The 16,375-nt window shown below is 37.5% G+C and overlaps 1 protein-coding gene across 7 annotated transcripts in view; it reads left to right on the top strand.

Annotated features, from left to right (window-relative positions):
* The window catches only part of GPBP1 (GC-rich promoter binding protein 1), a 28,307-nt gene that overhangs the window by 3,887 nt on the left and 8,045 nt on the right, over nucleotides 1-16,375 (top strand). For 6 of the 7 annotated variants that reach the window (XM_085529459.1, XM_085529460.1, XM_015848778.3 and 3 more), the window contains 3 exons: nucleotides 10,650-10,769; nucleotides 15,389-15,512; nucleotides 16,003-16,226. In XM_085529459.1, the coding sequence (XP_085385585.1) occupies nucleotides 10,707-10,769; nucleotides 15,389-15,512; nucleotides 16,003-16,226 (411 nt within the window). In that variant the 5' untranslated portion in view covers nucleotides 10,650-10,706. Of the gene's footprint in view, nucleotides 1-10,649; nucleotides 10,770-15,388; nucleotides 15,513-16,002; nucleotides 16,227-16,335; nucleotides 16,355-16,375 lie in introns of those variants that run through there. The other variant, XM_085529464.1, reaches the window with a different exon arrangement.

Here is a 16,375-nt window from a genome sequence, read left to right on the forward strand (position 1 = left end):
GGGAGCGGGTATGAAGCTAAGTGTTGTGGTGGATTCCTGTGTGTGGAGAAGTGGCTCCTCTTGCCATTCATCTACACTGAATGTTGATGGAGCCCAAACAGTGGATGTGAGCACGGTGTGTTTCAGCAGTGGTGACTGTGGTCGTGTCCAGTGTTGCAGATTTTTGTGAGGGTAGAATGCAGGCTCTTGTTCATGGCTGGTGAAATGCATAGCTAATGGCGATGACTGTTTTGTGGTAAAGAATTCGCTCTATCTAGTAGTGTTACTGTGCTTTTTGTATCTATTGTCGTTTAGGAGGCACTAGTTTCAGGGTGACCTGTGTAGTTGGATGAGGCCTATTGAGTAGGCCTAGTATGCTGGTCCACTGTAATACCTTCTTTAGGTTATAAATTGTGTAGTGCTGACTGTCTCTTAAGTGGTTTGCAGATGAGTATGAAGTTAAGGTCTTTGCCCCAGGGAGACTGCGTGCGTGTTTGTGGCACTTTGAGCCTTGATGTAAACATAACTTTTGTACTAGAGTAATTCTAATCAGTTTGGCTTTTTCATTCTGGTTGAATCCTGAAATTCATTGGTTTCTGTTGAGAATTTTTGTCAACAGTGGAGGCTCCTCTGCTATGTGGAAAAAAAAAATACTGCTGGTGGAAGCTTTAAGTGTAAGCAGAGTTGAAATGTGCAGCAACACTTAAGTGGAGTTAAATGTGTAAAATGTTACAGGAAAACTGCACAGATAATGTGCTTTCTTAATACAGTACAAGGTAATGCACTTTAAAAAAAAAAAAAAAAAATCTCCTTTTTCCCAGTGCACACTCCAAAATGCAAAACCATCCCAGTGATTTTGTTATATTATGTTTGCTGTACGGAAGGTCATGTACTGCTCTAACACTTCAACTTTTGGAATTTGAACCTTGTGAGAGGGCAAGAGATCAGTGTTTACCTGGATTTCCACTGAATGGTTGTGCAGGTATAGGATTTAAAGTAAAAGGAACTTGGTCATAGTTTGCCTCCAAATAAGGAAATTAATATGTGCTACAGTATATGTACTGTATATTGTGATAGGTGGATGGTTGGACTGGATGATCTTAAAGGTCTTTTCCCCAACCTTGTTGATTCTGTGGTTCTCTCTTTATACGTAATATAGATTTTAATACGCTCCGAAAAGGAAAAGCTTTTTTGGATAAAAAAGGTGAAAAAGTTATTCTAATCTTTCTCATAAACTCGCTGTTTCTAAAATGTCTCCTAAAAGATCATTTGATTTTTGTGACACTATAATGTGTTAGACATAGGAGTGATCTAAACCCTGTTGTTGGCAAACCATATCTATAAACAAGAATGTGGGGCTGCTCTCCAGCCTCTCATCTCAAGACTCTACATATATCCAGAGCTGCCCTGTCTCTGATGCAGGCTCTGACACTTGCTTTTCTTAAAATTCGTGCAGTTGGTCATTGCCCACCCCTTCAACTTCTCAGCATCTCTGCCATCAAGTGAGTCTTCAGCTCCTGCCAGTTTAGTGTGTTGTCTGCAAACTTTGAGGATTTGATACTAAGTATCTAAGCCATTGATGAAAACACTGAAAAGAACTGGCCCTTAAATGGTGCCCTAGGGAACCCCACTAGTGACTGGCTGCCTGCCTTATGTAACCCTATTTACAATATTGGGCTTGAGCCTAATCCATCTGCTTATTGTTTGTCCATCGCATTATGTTTCTGTCTAGCCACATGCTTGTCCTTTTGTCTAGATGGACATTGTGAGAAACAGTAAGGTCTGAAATCAATTGATGAACCTTAAAAAATGTTATACATGGCATGTCATTGTACTTTTGAAGGTGTTGGAATCTGATGGAGGACTTCACGTTACTGGCACAGGAAATCTTAGTTCCCATTCTTCTTTTGAGAGACAAGAAGGTATATTAAAAAACAAAATGTTTTTTTAGTACCAGAATTCTCATTGGAACAGTTCTGTATTGGGTGGTAGGGACAGTGAAAGAAACTGGACGCTGTACTTACTTTACAGTAACGTAGTTGAGAAAGAGAAAACTTCAGCTAGATTGTTTAGAAATTATGAATGTTTGTTGACTCAGTGTGGGAGAAGACCCTTAAAGGTTCTGCTTGAGGGAACTGTTGTGCCTCAAACCTGTTTGTAATTTATCTTAGATCTGTGATCTGTTCTGTGGTGAAGCGTAGAATAGGGTGGTTTGACACCTCCACTTTGTTTTTAATATATTTTAATCTTGGTTGTAAAGCTGTAGCTGTGCACCTTCAGGGAGAGGGAATAAGAGAAATAAATAATCTTTTGTTCAAACATATGTGGTTTTTCAGCAATTTGCAATAAGTAGAAGTGTTTCAGTTTTCAAGAACTACAAAGCTTGTGTTATGTGTTAATTTCTCTTATTAGCATGCAGATCTTGGATGGCAGAGTGACTTGTGTCAGCTGGTTGTGCTTTGTTCAAGCAAAATGAATGAGGGTGTAAGGAAGTTCTCTCTCATAAGCTGTCTCCTTTTAAAGGGTAATGAAAGTTAAGAGGTACGAGGTATGAGCAGAAGTCTTTGGAGCGTACACTTGTGTTCAAAACTGGCACTACTCTTGACAACAGGTAACAGAAGGGTATGTTACCATAAACAATTCTCAGTTAAAATGAAGTTTTGTGGCAGTAGGAAGAATGTCTGGCTTGTTTAAATTGCCTGCTAAATTGAGAAAAATTGAGTACTCCTGTTAATGAAGGAGACCTTGTTATCAGGTGTTTAGGGCTTAAGCATGTAGTATTTTTACTTATTTTCTTTTATTTTTTAGCTTTTTTTATAGCAGATACTTTGTCAGGCAATATGAATATTTCAAGTGAGCCGCAGATGGAATAGCTGTGGGGTCAGTTTATTTTGTAGCTTGGTTATTTCAGAGTTGTTCTGTTTTAACCAACTGCTGCTTCTCCAGAAAGCTTTGTCCTTGGCAAAATAACTTCTTTTGTTGTAATGCGGTGAAGTATAGTCACTACTTGACATCTCTGGTAGTGTGAACATCGTTTTGATTCTCTTGTAGAGAACTGTGTCTGTCTTCTCCCTTCCATTCCCTTGTTAATGATCCCTCTTTTGTAAAGCATCACGCAGGCTTGCTTATTGTATATGCTTGGTTTGCCTTCCTGACTCAATAAGAAGGATTTGATGAACTTGCTGTAGCTTATTTCTGAGAAAGAAAAGCAGCAGCAGGAGCAATGAAGGTGAAACACTGAATAATATTTAACTATGTATTTTAATGCTGATGGCTTGCATCCTACTTTTACCCCATTTATAAATATACTAGAACTGCAGTGACAGAGTGAGGGCGGGTTGTCAAAGAAGTTTGTAAATGAAGGGAGGACTTAAGGATCCCACACATGGTTTGTGGTGTGCTGTACTCAAGGTAATAATAATCTACAAGATGGTATATAGGAGACCATAGGGTATATGCTACTTGGATACACATGCATGTTAACTTTAGATTTTTTTGAAACTAGGTATCTGCATATATGTGCTTATAACATTTATTGGTTTGGGGATCTCTGTGTACAGATCAACAGAGTGAGGCTGTAAAATAGTCTTCAGGGAATGTTAAAAAATTTGAATTTGTGTTATTTGTGTTTTCCTTTACAATTTGACTTGATGAATTTGTGTCTGTAAGCTTCCAATGTTATTTTTTTTTTTTTTGCAATTTTACTATCTCATCTCACAAATTTCAAGCATTCCTTTTTACTTGAGTTTATGATGCATTTTGTTTTCATCTTCTAGCAATTTCTGAAATACTTAATATCAGCAAAAGTCTTCTGTAAAATAACTCATGCTATTCACATACCCTGAGTAGTATAAATGCTGTTTTTTCCTTTGATTTGCTGTACAGTGAGTTGGTTGCAAGTTGCCAGGTTTTTCTCTGAACTTTTAACGTTGCTTTAACAACTAGTTCTCCTATAAAGTTTTAGTTGGCTCTGTTTAAGTGGGCTACATTTAACATAGTGATGATTAAAAAGCATAATCTTTTAGTAAATTTTATTCTTAAATTTTAGATGTTCGAGCTGTTTTGCTATCATTTTGACCACCTTTTCCATATTACAGGGTTATCACTGCTTTTATCTGTTTAATTTTGCTAGGACATTATTAAAAGGCAAAACCGTTTGGTAAATGGTAAATCTGTTACAGACTCAAATGTTTCTCTCTGACAATGATGAAACCTGTTTCGGTATTGAAGGGAAGGGAAGTATTTTTGCTTTGTGCACTGAGGAGACCTCCTGCAAGCTGGATCGCTTCAGTACCGGTGGGGTGGACTGTTTTCTCTGCTTGTTCAATACTGGTTAGACAAGTTAAACCATGTGTTCTTAAAACTGGGTGGGGATGGTCTCTGATCTGATGCCCTTTTCATTAAAATTCTGCTGAAGTTTTTTCTCTGACTTTGGTAGAGAAGGATCAGGTGGGAGAAAACTTAAAGTGAACTTAAAGATTGACAGAAGTCTGTGGCAGCAGGCTGGATGGACCCACAAGTACTGAGGAAGTTGACAGATGTTGTTGCAAGGCTCTTTATTGTTTATATTTGAAAAGTTGTGATGATGGGAAAGGCAGTGGTAATCTGTGCATAAGGAAGAGGGTCCAGGGACCTATGCACTGGTCAGCCTCTCTTCAGCCCAGGGGAAGATGGTGGATCAACTCACAGTGAAAAATATTTCCAAACACACGAATGACCAAGAGATAAATGGGAGCAATGAGCATGAATTTATGAAGGGAAAATCATACTTAACCAAGCTAATATTGATGAGGTGCCCAGCTTGGTGGGTGAAATGAGCAGTGGATTTTGTTCATAGCTTTTGAGACTGTCTTCCATGGCATCCTCATAGAAAGGTTGATAAACTTCTAGGTAAGTGAATAATTAGGTGTATCCAAAAGGGGGCTGAATGGGTAAGCCCATCCCATTGGGGCTGTGATCAGTGGCATGAAGTCCATTTTAAAGAATTTATTATTGTTATACCTTAGTGTTCAGTACTGGAGCCAGTAATCCCTAGCGCATCCATTAATGACCTGAATGATGAGGCATAGTTTACCTCAGCAAATTTGCAGATGGTAGAAAGTTGTGAGGAGTGTCTGTTACACTAGGTGTTTGGGAAGGCAGGAGAACTGGAGAGAGAGGAACCTCAGGAGGCTCAGTGAAAGGAAAATGCTGTAGAAAAGAGTCGCAGTGATGATGAAGGGACTGGAGTGTCTTTCATAGAGGAGAGGCTGAGAGTTGTGTGACTCATGGGGATCTTACCCATATATGTCGTACTTAGTGGGAGGGGATGAAGAATGGAGAACTAAGTCTCATCAGGGACATGACAGAATAGGAGACAACAAGGATAGGTAAACATTGGGAATTCAGTTTGACCACAAGAAAAAACTAGAACTGTGAAGGTGATCAAACACTGGAATAGAGTGTACAGAAAGGCTGTTGTAGACTTAGTGGGTGGGTATGTTCTGAATGCAACTGGACATAGTCCTGTTTGGAACGACTTGTGAAAATTTATGTTCCAAGATAAAACATTTTGATATTCAAAGGAAGTGCAACTCAATCAGTCTTTCAGAATGCTGTGTGATACAATTTTTCAGTAAATACTGTCTAGATTCAGAAATTGTAAGCTGTTAAACTCATGCTTTTCTGTTCAAAATTGTGTGAGGATGAAAGTACTGAGAGAGACTTACCTTTGTTAGTGCTACTGAAAGGACTACAGCCTTCTGAGACAAGGGTTAGGACAGCATGGCCTGGGAAGCTGTTACAAGTTGAAGTTCATAACTTCTCAGTTGTGCTTTTCATTGGGATGTTTCTCTGGTCTGTAATGGGTGCGGACCTGGGGAAACAGAAGGTAGCATGATATGTTTTAAAAGCTTGGTTCCAATGAGTCATAGAATTGTTGTAGTGTTTATAGTTAATTGTATTAAACATGTTGTACTATGTGTTTTGTTTTGTTAGAACTACGTAGACTGTTCAAAAATGAAAATAGTTTCAGAAACTCCAAACAGTTAAAAAATAGTTACGTTATTTTCCACAGTCTTCTCAGGATTCCATAGCTTAATAATCATGCTTATTTTTTCCTTATTTGGCCTGTTTGTTGAAAACAAAAGATAAGCAGGATATCTGTGCTTCAAAGCAGTCAAAAGGTTCTTCGATTACAACTGCTTCCTCTGCTCATTGCCCATCTGCTTATGCAGCCGATACTTGAGAGGAGTTTCCATGGGAGTCACTCTTCCAGCTCCTGAAGTGCACTTCCAGAGATGCCATTTAGCTGCTTTTGATGTTGTGTAATTAGGAAAATAGAGTGAAGAGGATTTCTTTCAGCTTCATTTCCATTCAGAAGATATTTGTAGTGCCAGAAATTATGAGTGAAAAGACTACAGTAGAGCTGATTAGTGACTTAAATTAATTTATGTGTAACCAGTTATTCCAGACATCAGTATCCTTTATTACCTTGATATTTTTAAGGCCAAGTTAGCAACTATGTAAAGGAAATTATTTTTCTAGCAGTGCTAGACTCTAACACATGGAGAAGTTCAGGCTACATCATAAAGGTTCCAATATTTTGAGATTTGCATTTTTACTTTAAAACTTAAATTGCTTGCAGATTTTTATAGATGCCTGGCATGTCAGACCGTATTAGGCCTGACTGCATGACTTGTCCTTTACTCCATGGCTTTTGCTGGTACAACTGTTCTCTGGTTTGTCACTGCAGCTAAGTGAGTTTGTAAATCCACCTGTTTCTGCCTGTAGTGACTGTATGGTTGCTTTCTGCTATGTGTCTACACTGTGTTCCCATTTTTGATGTACTGTGTAGAGATATGAGATGGACTAGCATGTACTTACTGGGATTCTGCACTATGGGTTGTCTTTAATGAGCATTATGCAGTTAGAACCTTCTGCCATGTATTGCCAGTCTGCCTGCCTGTTTAGTGACATCATTCAGGAATGAAGGAGGGTGAAGTCCCTAACCAACATAGTTCTGGTGGCAGGAGTCTCTAATTAGGGCAGATGGTATGAAACTGAGTAGGCATTCAATGTTTTGTTATTTGCTTTGGTTTGTTTTTGTTTTTTTCCATCAGTGTTATGGGGGAAAAAATGTGTTTTTTTGTTTTTTTGTTTTTTTTTTTACTGCAAGAAATGAAACAGATTTTGTTAAAATATGAGAACTTGTGTTAAATGTGAGGTGCCTGTTTTGGGTAGTTTGTTCAATTAGATCTCTGTGGTCTGTATGTTCTGTGTTCCTGTTTTATGTGTTGACTGCTTGGAAGTTTTTAGATAACAGGCAAGCTTCAGAATTTAAATTAAAATGTTAGTTATTTTGGCTATTGGATAATTTTTATCAGTAATATGAAGTTAAAAGTTCCATATAATATGAAAATTGTATGATGAGGCTTGAAATACATCATATGTTGATCCAAAAGTTTGTGATTACAGGCTGTCTTTTGCTTTTGTACCACAATGAACTCTGCTATTGCAGAAAAAGAAATGTTAATTTGTTTCGTATGCTGGTTGCACTTCCTTGATATTTAGAAAATTTTTTTTTTAAATGCTTTTGATTTGAAATAGCATTTTCAAAAGGGAGAAAGAAGCTTCCTGCAGGAACTTAATTGTGATTATAACCTAAGAAGGAAAAAATTGTCCTAATTATTACAAAGTTGTATTTGTGTACATGCGAAGTGTGATTAAACAGTTTAATATATAACAACCATTAGTGTCTGGCTTAGTAATAGGAATGGGTATCTTTGGTCTTTGTTTTATGAGGCAGAGAAAGCTGGGAAGTTTTCAAAGAGACTTGTCTGTGATGACTGAATCTTGTCCTGAGATGACTTAAAAAAAAGTGATAGTTTAGGTAAGACTGACTGTACTGTTCTAAGATTTGATTTCTTCATTTGATTTGGTAAGCACAAGCTACTGATAGTGTTTTAGCTCCATTATTTAGTTATTTATTTTCCCCCTCTGCTCTCATGCAGAGCTCTGCTAGTTGGCTCTAGATAGTTTGGGTTTTTTTTAGCTTTCTCAGGGAAGTCTTGACTTGTGATTTGTACAGTTGCTTTTTACTTCCTTTTTCTCAGTGTGTTTTGCCTCTTCAAGCTTTCTTGAATACTGATATAAGACAAATCAGTTTTCCTGAAAAGTGTATGTTTCCAGCTGCTTTAAAACTAGAGAAAAATGCTTTGTCAAAAAAGGACCCTGTCAACTGTAAAACAAAACAAACAAACAAAAAGATTATAAACAAACAAACAAAAACCCAAAACACCAAAGCAAACCCACTCCTTCTTTTTTGGATGTTTGTATTCTACGCTGTTTACAGTTTGCTCATATCAACTGCTCCTGTTGCTCAGATTGGGGGACTGTATTAATGACATTAATGTATTAATGACAGATCTCTTCAACTATACCTCATTTGGAGCTAACTGTTCGTTGTTGTTTGTTGTTCACTGCTTTATTTGGAGCTGCAGAAGGGAACGCTTACTGGGAATCTTATCAATGATTGTAACTATCTAAAAGGTGGGAGTCAAGTGGGTGGGTCAAGGCTCTTACTTGGTGCTGCCATAGTCAGAACAAGCGGTAGTGGACACAAAATACGAAGCAGGATCTTCACGCTAAAACCGAGGACAAACTTCCTTACTGTGAGGGTGGCAGAGCACTGAGAACAGGCTGCCCAGAGTGGGTATATGAAGTCTCTTTCTTTGAAGATGTTCTACACCCACCATAATGCTTTCCTGTGCAGCCTCCTGTTGGATTAGATGATCCCCAGAGGTAACTTCCTGCCCCTGCAATTCTGTGATTATTGTTGACAGTCAGACTTTGTATGTGTGGCAAAATGTAAGTTTTACAAGGTCTGGAATCCTAAGTCTATGCAAGGTTTCTTTTTTTTTTTTTTTTTTTCCTGAATTCACTGTGTGGTGTTTGAATCTGACGTCAGAAACTTGCTGACATGACCAGATATTTTGAGCAGTCTGATTTAAGAAACTTAAATGCATTTGAAAGTTGAAAGTGTGACTGTAACAGTATTTCAGTACTTTTTTATTTTCAAAATTGTTCAGCTCTGCATTGGTGGAAGTCAACCTAAACTAAGTTAGTTTTCATGATACTTCTCTTAATAGCAGTGTTGTGTCGAGCTTGTGCAACCAGGAAATGATGAATTCAGCACTGTGATCAATTTTGGGCCTAATTTTTTGTTACTTGGGGAACTTCTGGAAGCTGTGGAACCACTGTGTTCATGTCTGTGGAACTTAACACAGTACATTTGCTGTCTAGTTTAAAGTTGGGAGTACAACAGCTGTTTTGTTTATGCAGATGAGCAGTGGTTGATCTGCTATGTGCTGTGTACATATGGTGTGATAGTTAGAGTTCTTCATTGTCAGTCAGTGTAATTAAAGCAGGTTCTTGTGTGGGTGCGTACTATTTATTGTAATTCTGGTTAAGTATTGATTTTATTTATTTATTTATTTATTTATTTTTTTCTTGAAGGTAGAACAAATCCTGTATTTCTGAAACCTTACTAAAAAGTGGAGTATCAGTGCTGTCTATTTGCCTTTGAGGCTCCTGAGGCTTTGTAAGGGAAGCACTTGTAGAATGTTAAGCTGGAAGTATACATCAAGTGAATTGGATCTCATAGACCAAATATGTCTCTTTGGTATTTTTATTGATAACTGCAGTAATGAAATATTTTGTACTTATTAAATTTGTAAGTAGCACAACTCTGAATAGAGATTGTAGTTACCATGGAGGAAATAGATTGCAGAAATATCTCTTACTGCTGGGAATAGATTAAGTTGTGATGGATTTGAATAGAAAGAAAAAAAAAAATAAAAAGAAAAATCTTGTCTAATCTTGTTAAATAAACCTTTTAAATGGTGCAGGAGCATCTCAGTGCTGGGGTATGTTACAGAAGAAGGTGTTAATCTTTCTCAGTTGTTGGTTTAACTTAATGTGAAAGCAACCTGAAATTGAATTGTTGTTTGGCAACCTAAGTGATTATAAATCAGATAATGCGTTTGGTTGTTAATTTTTTTTTTCTCTAGTAGTGTGTGTATCATATTTCAAATACATTTTAATCATTGACAGTGTTACAGTGTCTAGCTGCAGAAACTGATTCAGTTAAGTTTATAATCCTGTCAGCATTTCATCCATGTCTTTCAGTGCTATAGTTCAGCTTAAAGTATTGTAGTTTTTATTATTTTGCATTCTTGTATTTGTGGAGAGATTTTTCTTTTCTTGAGGAATCTTAACATGGTGGCTGATACTAACTTGTAGGGGCTAATCTGAAAAATAAAGTAGCTCCTACTGTCTGTTCTGGGCAGTGCTAGAAAGTATTTCAATGTGATAATTTTACATACCTCTATGATCAGACCTTACTCAAGATCCTTCATCCTGTTTCTAAAAGAAACTGAAGGAAAGAACATTAATTTTATTTTTATGACCCTTATGAAAAATTTCATTAGTTTGACTCCTAAGTAGTAGCAGGACAAATATGATGTAATGAAGTAAAGCTAGTAAGACTTCAGACCACAGCTGTCTGAGAAAATAATACAAGACAGCATCAGGGAATTAATGGTCAAAACACCACAAGTGTGATATTTGTGCACGATAAAAATCTGGAAAGCACTCATTTCTTTTTTTTTTTCTTTTTTTCCCAATTACAGGGACTTGCCATGAGGTGCTAAAGCCTTGTTTCATTGATTTGGAGAGACTGGACCTAAATGGCGCAGCATGACTTTGCTCCAGCCTGGCTTAATTTTCCTACTCTGCCATCATCAACAAAGGTATGTCTTATTGTAGTTCTGATCCATCAGTTTCATTAATAAACAAGTCTAAATGTCATAGCATTTGTCATTATAAAAATATGCATCTATTCATGAGTTGGGAAGGGTGATAATGGGTAATTTCTGGCAAGTTTTATTGTTGTGATTTAAATAGTTGAATGGTGATAATCAAGTTCATACCTCCAGAGTAGGAGTTTCTGCTAGGAAGGAAGCATGTGCACAGATTATCAGAGCTGTTCTTGGGTTAAAATTCCCTTTGTTGATAGTTTGAAATGAATTACTGTATTGCTTGAGGAAATCAGATTAAGGCATGTACTTGATGATGTTCTTGCTTTGTGGGATACACATTTTAGAGAATTTTTAATCAAATAATTGATCAAATAAGAAAAACCAAAATGATTATGAAATAGACTTTCTGTAAAGTCTCTTCAGTTGTTGGTAATTGTGCATCCTCACTGTACCTGTTCCACCTAGGCCATGACTCAGTTTAAAAAAAAGAAAAGTAGAAGTTAACTTAAGAAGAAGAAATTGCAGTTCCTGAATCATTATGGTTTTTTGGTATTCCTGAGTATATGCCACTTGTATAAATATTTTTTTTTTCTGGCTTATCTTTGTTTTCTTTTTAACTTGTGTTAATACTGAAGTAGAGGCAGCACTGAACTTTTCAAACGAGTGTCATCTATTTTGTATTTCTATCTGTAGATCAGCCTTTCCTTTAATCTTTCAAAAATAATGTCTGTGTCTTCAGCTGTGAGAATGATTGTGCTTTGTTTAATGTGTTTTAAGTTTTTTTTTTGGTCTTTCATTGGCATGGAAATCTTTAGCCTTTCTCAAATATGGAAACAGGTCTTGGATATTGTTCAGGGTAGAGTCAACACTCAGTACTGGTTTTGTCTCCGTTGCTATACTTAAGTACTGAAATATGTGCATACATGAAATACTGACATGTGTGCATACATGCATTTTCTTTCTTTTTCTTTTTTTTTTTTTTTCCAATGACCTTAATTTACGACTCTTTGTATTTTTTTTTATATGCAGAACTAGCTAACCTCTTTATTTTGGGTAGTCCAGCAGCAATAATAACAGCAGAAATATTAACTCAGTGATCTGTTTTTTCCTGTTGAATGTATTTTCCATAGGAATAATGATCAGAGCTTAGTTTAATGTCACAACAATAAAGCAATTATTCTACACAGATTCCAAGAATCTACTGGAAGAGATTTATCTCCATACTTAGATCTGTACTGCTGTATTGACATTTTAAGTTCTAGCGGTACCCGTGTACTATTGAAATGTATTTAGGGTATGAGTTGTTTTTTGTCAACTCCTTTCTCAGTTGTGTGAAGTTGCAGGCATCTGTTGTGGATTATTTTCTCTTCCATGAGTCTACCTGGGGGAGTTCAGATGAACCTTTTGACTTCATTGCAACCTTTGAGTACCTAAAAAGAGTCTATAAACAAGAGGGGTATCAGCTCTTTGAAAGGGTAGCCAGAGCAGGACAAGGGGAAATGGTTTTAAGTTGAAGGAGGGAAGTACTTAGGTTGTATGTCAGGGGGAAGTTCTTTACCAAGAGAGTGGTGAGGTGCTGGAACAGGCCTCCTAGAGAGGCTGTGGATGCCCCATCCCTGGAGGTTTCCAAGGCCAGGTTGGATGGGACTCTGGGCAGCCTGGTCTAGTATTAAATGTGGAGGTTGGTGGCCCTGCTTGGGGCGGGGGGGAGCTGGAGCTTGGTGATGTTTGAGGTCCCTTCCAACCTGAGCTATTCTGTGGTTCTGTCATTCCAAAAACTTTGTAGCTGTATGCTTTTTCTGTTATGGTACTTTTGCTCCACTGTCTATTGCATTACCTCTTCCTTCAGTGAAGAACATTTTTTATATGTGACCCATTTGGTTACTAAACATTTGAACAGTCTTTTTTGTCCTACTTGTGTAGTTCTATTACTCCTATGTAAGAAGGATTTCAGATATGACCTCCTGTGCGGAAAGCCCAGAAATTCCTTGAATAATTCTTTGATGATTCCTATATCTGAACAGGGCAACTGTAGAGAAGAACAGATAAGAGCAATGGAGATGAAGGATGGGATAAAAAAAGAAGTGTCTTGTGCAGAGTGGGGCTGGGATGAGGCAACAGTGTCAGTAGCATTTAGACTTGAAAAGCAGCCCTTTCAGCTTACGTTTCCCTGAGGAGGCACTGTGAGAAACTGTTTTTTCAGGAGTTTGGGTCCCTCTCCATCCTGGATTGTTGGGGTTCTTTTCTTATGCAGGTAAAGGCTATTGTTGGAAAAACTAATGGCAGGAAATTGGGAATGTGCCTTCTGAACGTGACTGATACAGCTCACAGTTTGACTGAAAGCCACTACATCTACTGATACTGATTTCTTCTGAAGGATAATCTTTTTCATCATTCCCCTGTTACTTACATAGCAAAGTCCACTTAGCGGAATAGTCAACTGCTGAGAAGCCCTAGGTCAGGTCTGGAAATAATGTTTGTATCCGTGCCATACTTTAATTTGGTGATGTGAATGGTGAAGCCATCTTGGAATACAGTCAGAGTTTTTCTGAAAATATTTCTGTAAAATGTGTCTGAGGCTATTGCAGACAGAAGGGTGAATTTATTTTTTGCAGGGTTAACTGTTACTTTGTGTTAAAACAGTAAGACTTACGCTTCAGAAATCTGTTTTGCTTTGTTTCTTGGATGGCTGAATTGAGTCAGATAATTTCTCAGTTTCCAGAAATTGCTGATACATTTCCTCTTGATTATGAAGTTTACTGTTTTCTTTGCAGCAAGGGTCTTGATAGGCTGATATCTCCATCGTGTGGAGAAAATGCAAACTGCACTGTAGCAACTCTAGATGCATTTTATCAAGTACGACTTGAACAGTATATGTAAAGAGTTATCAGTTATACTTTGTGAAAGTGTGATTGCTCTTTAAGGTTATTAAAATAAATGAAACTCCAAAGGCAATTAGGCTGTGTCATGTAAATCAACATGCAAAGCTACCATCAAAGATGTTACCTACAATCAGGTCTGGAGCTTTCGGATTTGTGGTGGCTAATTCAAAGCTTGATTATAACTAATATTGAGATTCATTACAGTTTATTAACCATTTAAATTACAATTTCTTGTGGCTTTCAGACTGCATGGTTGTTTTTTCTCTTCTTTCCTCTCCCATCTCCAAGTTTGCAAAGAGCTTCCAGGTCTCAAATTGAGAGAGACTTCTATAAAACTTGATAATGCATACTTTGTATTTAAATGTATTTCTTTATTTGGGGCTGAATTTTAAATTGTGGATTTTGAACAGCACCTTCAGTGCTGCAGATGATATTGTTGGAAGAACTTGTGTTTTTTTTGTATTCAGGTCCCTTGATAGAGCTGGTGGTAGGGGAAAAATACTTTCCAAAGTAGCAAAATCATTTACTGTGGCTTCCTTTTTTTTTTTTTTTTTTTTTTTTCCCCCTTTCCCCCCCCCACTTTTTTTTTTCCTACTTATTTTGATCAGTGGAATAATTAAGATATTACTAGAACTTGCCTAGTGCTAATGGGTAACAACTAACTTTAACTTCGGGACTTACATTTTCATGCATGTGTCATTCATGGCTGCATTATAGTTGTGTTCTCAGTGTTTATAATTACTGAAGTTGTACGCCATTTCTAAACGATGCATTGTGAAAATGTGTGGGTTAATAGCAACAAGCAGAGCTGCATTTGCTAGTAATCTGAGTTCTATAGCATAAGTGTTAATGATATGAGGCTGCTTTTAAAGCAATGTCTCCTATTTTATGTCAGTCCTTGAAGTTGGAGGTGGATGTTGGTGGTACGGCAGTAGACACTGAACCTTCCTGCCTGTATCCTATTGCTTGTTTATACTGTGTGAGAGATGGCAACAGAGGGGCAGCCTGATAGAATGGTGTCCGACATGGAAGTGTGGATAAAGTGAAGATGTGTCACTGAGTTTTCCCATGTGGATAAAAATGGTACCCAGTGGCATTCATTGGCACTTACTGAAGTTGATGGAGACCAAGCAGTGGGTGTGAATGCAGTGAAGCAGTGGGTGGTGTGTTTCAGCAGTAGTGATGGTGACAGTGGATCACTTCTATTGGAGCAGATTTTTGTGAGTGTGACGTGCAGGCTCTCATTGCTAAACTGCATAGCTGGTTGTGGTGATTCTGGAAAAGATTGTTTTGTAGCAGAGAATTTGCTCTATCAAGTAGTGTTATAGTCTCTCAATTTTGCTTTAGTTCTGTAGGCTTCAGGTTATAAGTTTTGATGTTTGCCTTCCATTTCCAACTATGATCATGCGTCCTTCCTTACCTTTTTAAAATTTTTCCTCTACAGTAACATGTCACTTGTCACCGTTCTGCTGCCAAACTGAAATCAACACTTGGATTTTTGCTGTGTGTCATGAGTGTGATCCTCAGTGTTTTTTGCTGTCCTGCAATGGAAAATGAATCTTCGTGTTCTGCTGGCTTAAAGGATGTTGACATAATTTTGAACATGCATGTACTTGAGAATTGCTGTATCATCTCCCAGAGTCTTTTAAAATTGTGTATACCATATAATAAGTATGTTAGAGTTCTGATGACTCAGCTCTTGTTATTAATCAGGTATTTTCTTTACAGTCATCACTGAACTTTGAGAAGCATTCTGAAAATTTTTCATGGACAGAGAATCGTTATGAAGCAAATCACAGAAGGCACAACTCTTCTGATGCATTTGATCCTAACATCGGGCGACCTAATGGAGGTATAATTTAGATTTCATGAAATATTTTAAATGCATTTACATCATTGCTTTCTAGCATTCTGACTAGGAAAAAAAATCTTAGCCCTATGTTAAGCACTGTATTCTGTAGTAAAACAGAGGCAACAGAAAGTCAGATCTTCTTGAAGTTAGGAGGAATATGGGCTGGTTAGAGTAGTGTGATTCTGGGTGTTTTTTTATTTGTTTTATTTTAAGAAGGCTGTCAAGTTGATTGTTTGGCCAACAACTTGTAAATGAAAGCTGAGAAAGGAGGCTGAGTAATCATTATGTTGGACTTCTGTCATCTTTTTCCGGCACTGTTATTTGAGTCTTTCCTGCTGGTTATGTGAATGCAAACTTAAGTTCACTATGCAGTTATGTCCCATGTTATAGATAGAGCTGCTTGCTTAAATCCTTTAATGATTCTGCAGAAATAGATTTGTTGTTCCAAAACTACTTGTACTTACGTTTCTTTTAAATTTAAAAACCTAAGGGCATTTTGGGAGAAAAGAGAAGAATGGTTGGCGTTCACAAGGCAGAAATGGTACAGAAAATACAAACCACCGTGGAGGATACCATGGCGGAGGTTCCCGCTCTCGTACCAGCACTTCCCACTGTGGGAAGAGCCAAGGACTGCATGAAAATAATGTACCTCATAATGATACTGGGAAAAAGGAAGACAAGGAAGTACCCAAACAATTTGAGGCTGAGGATTTTGTAAGTTAATTGTAATTATAATACACAAGGTTTCATTGTTTCTGCAAGTGCCATTTTGTCCATAACAAGCTACTTCATGAGATTTCACCAGTTACTGATCATCATGTAAGGGATCACCCTTTCCATAGGTAAGGGGGTGTCAGTCATTT

The sequence above is a fragment of the Coturnix japonica genome, chromosome Z, assembly GCF_054131305.1.
Source record: "Coturnix japonica strain WE chromosome Z, WE-NBRP24, whole genome shotgun sequence".
NCBI classification, from domain to species: domain Eukaryota; kingdom Metazoa; phylum Chordata; class Aves; order Galliformes; family Phasianidae; genus Coturnix; species Coturnix japonica.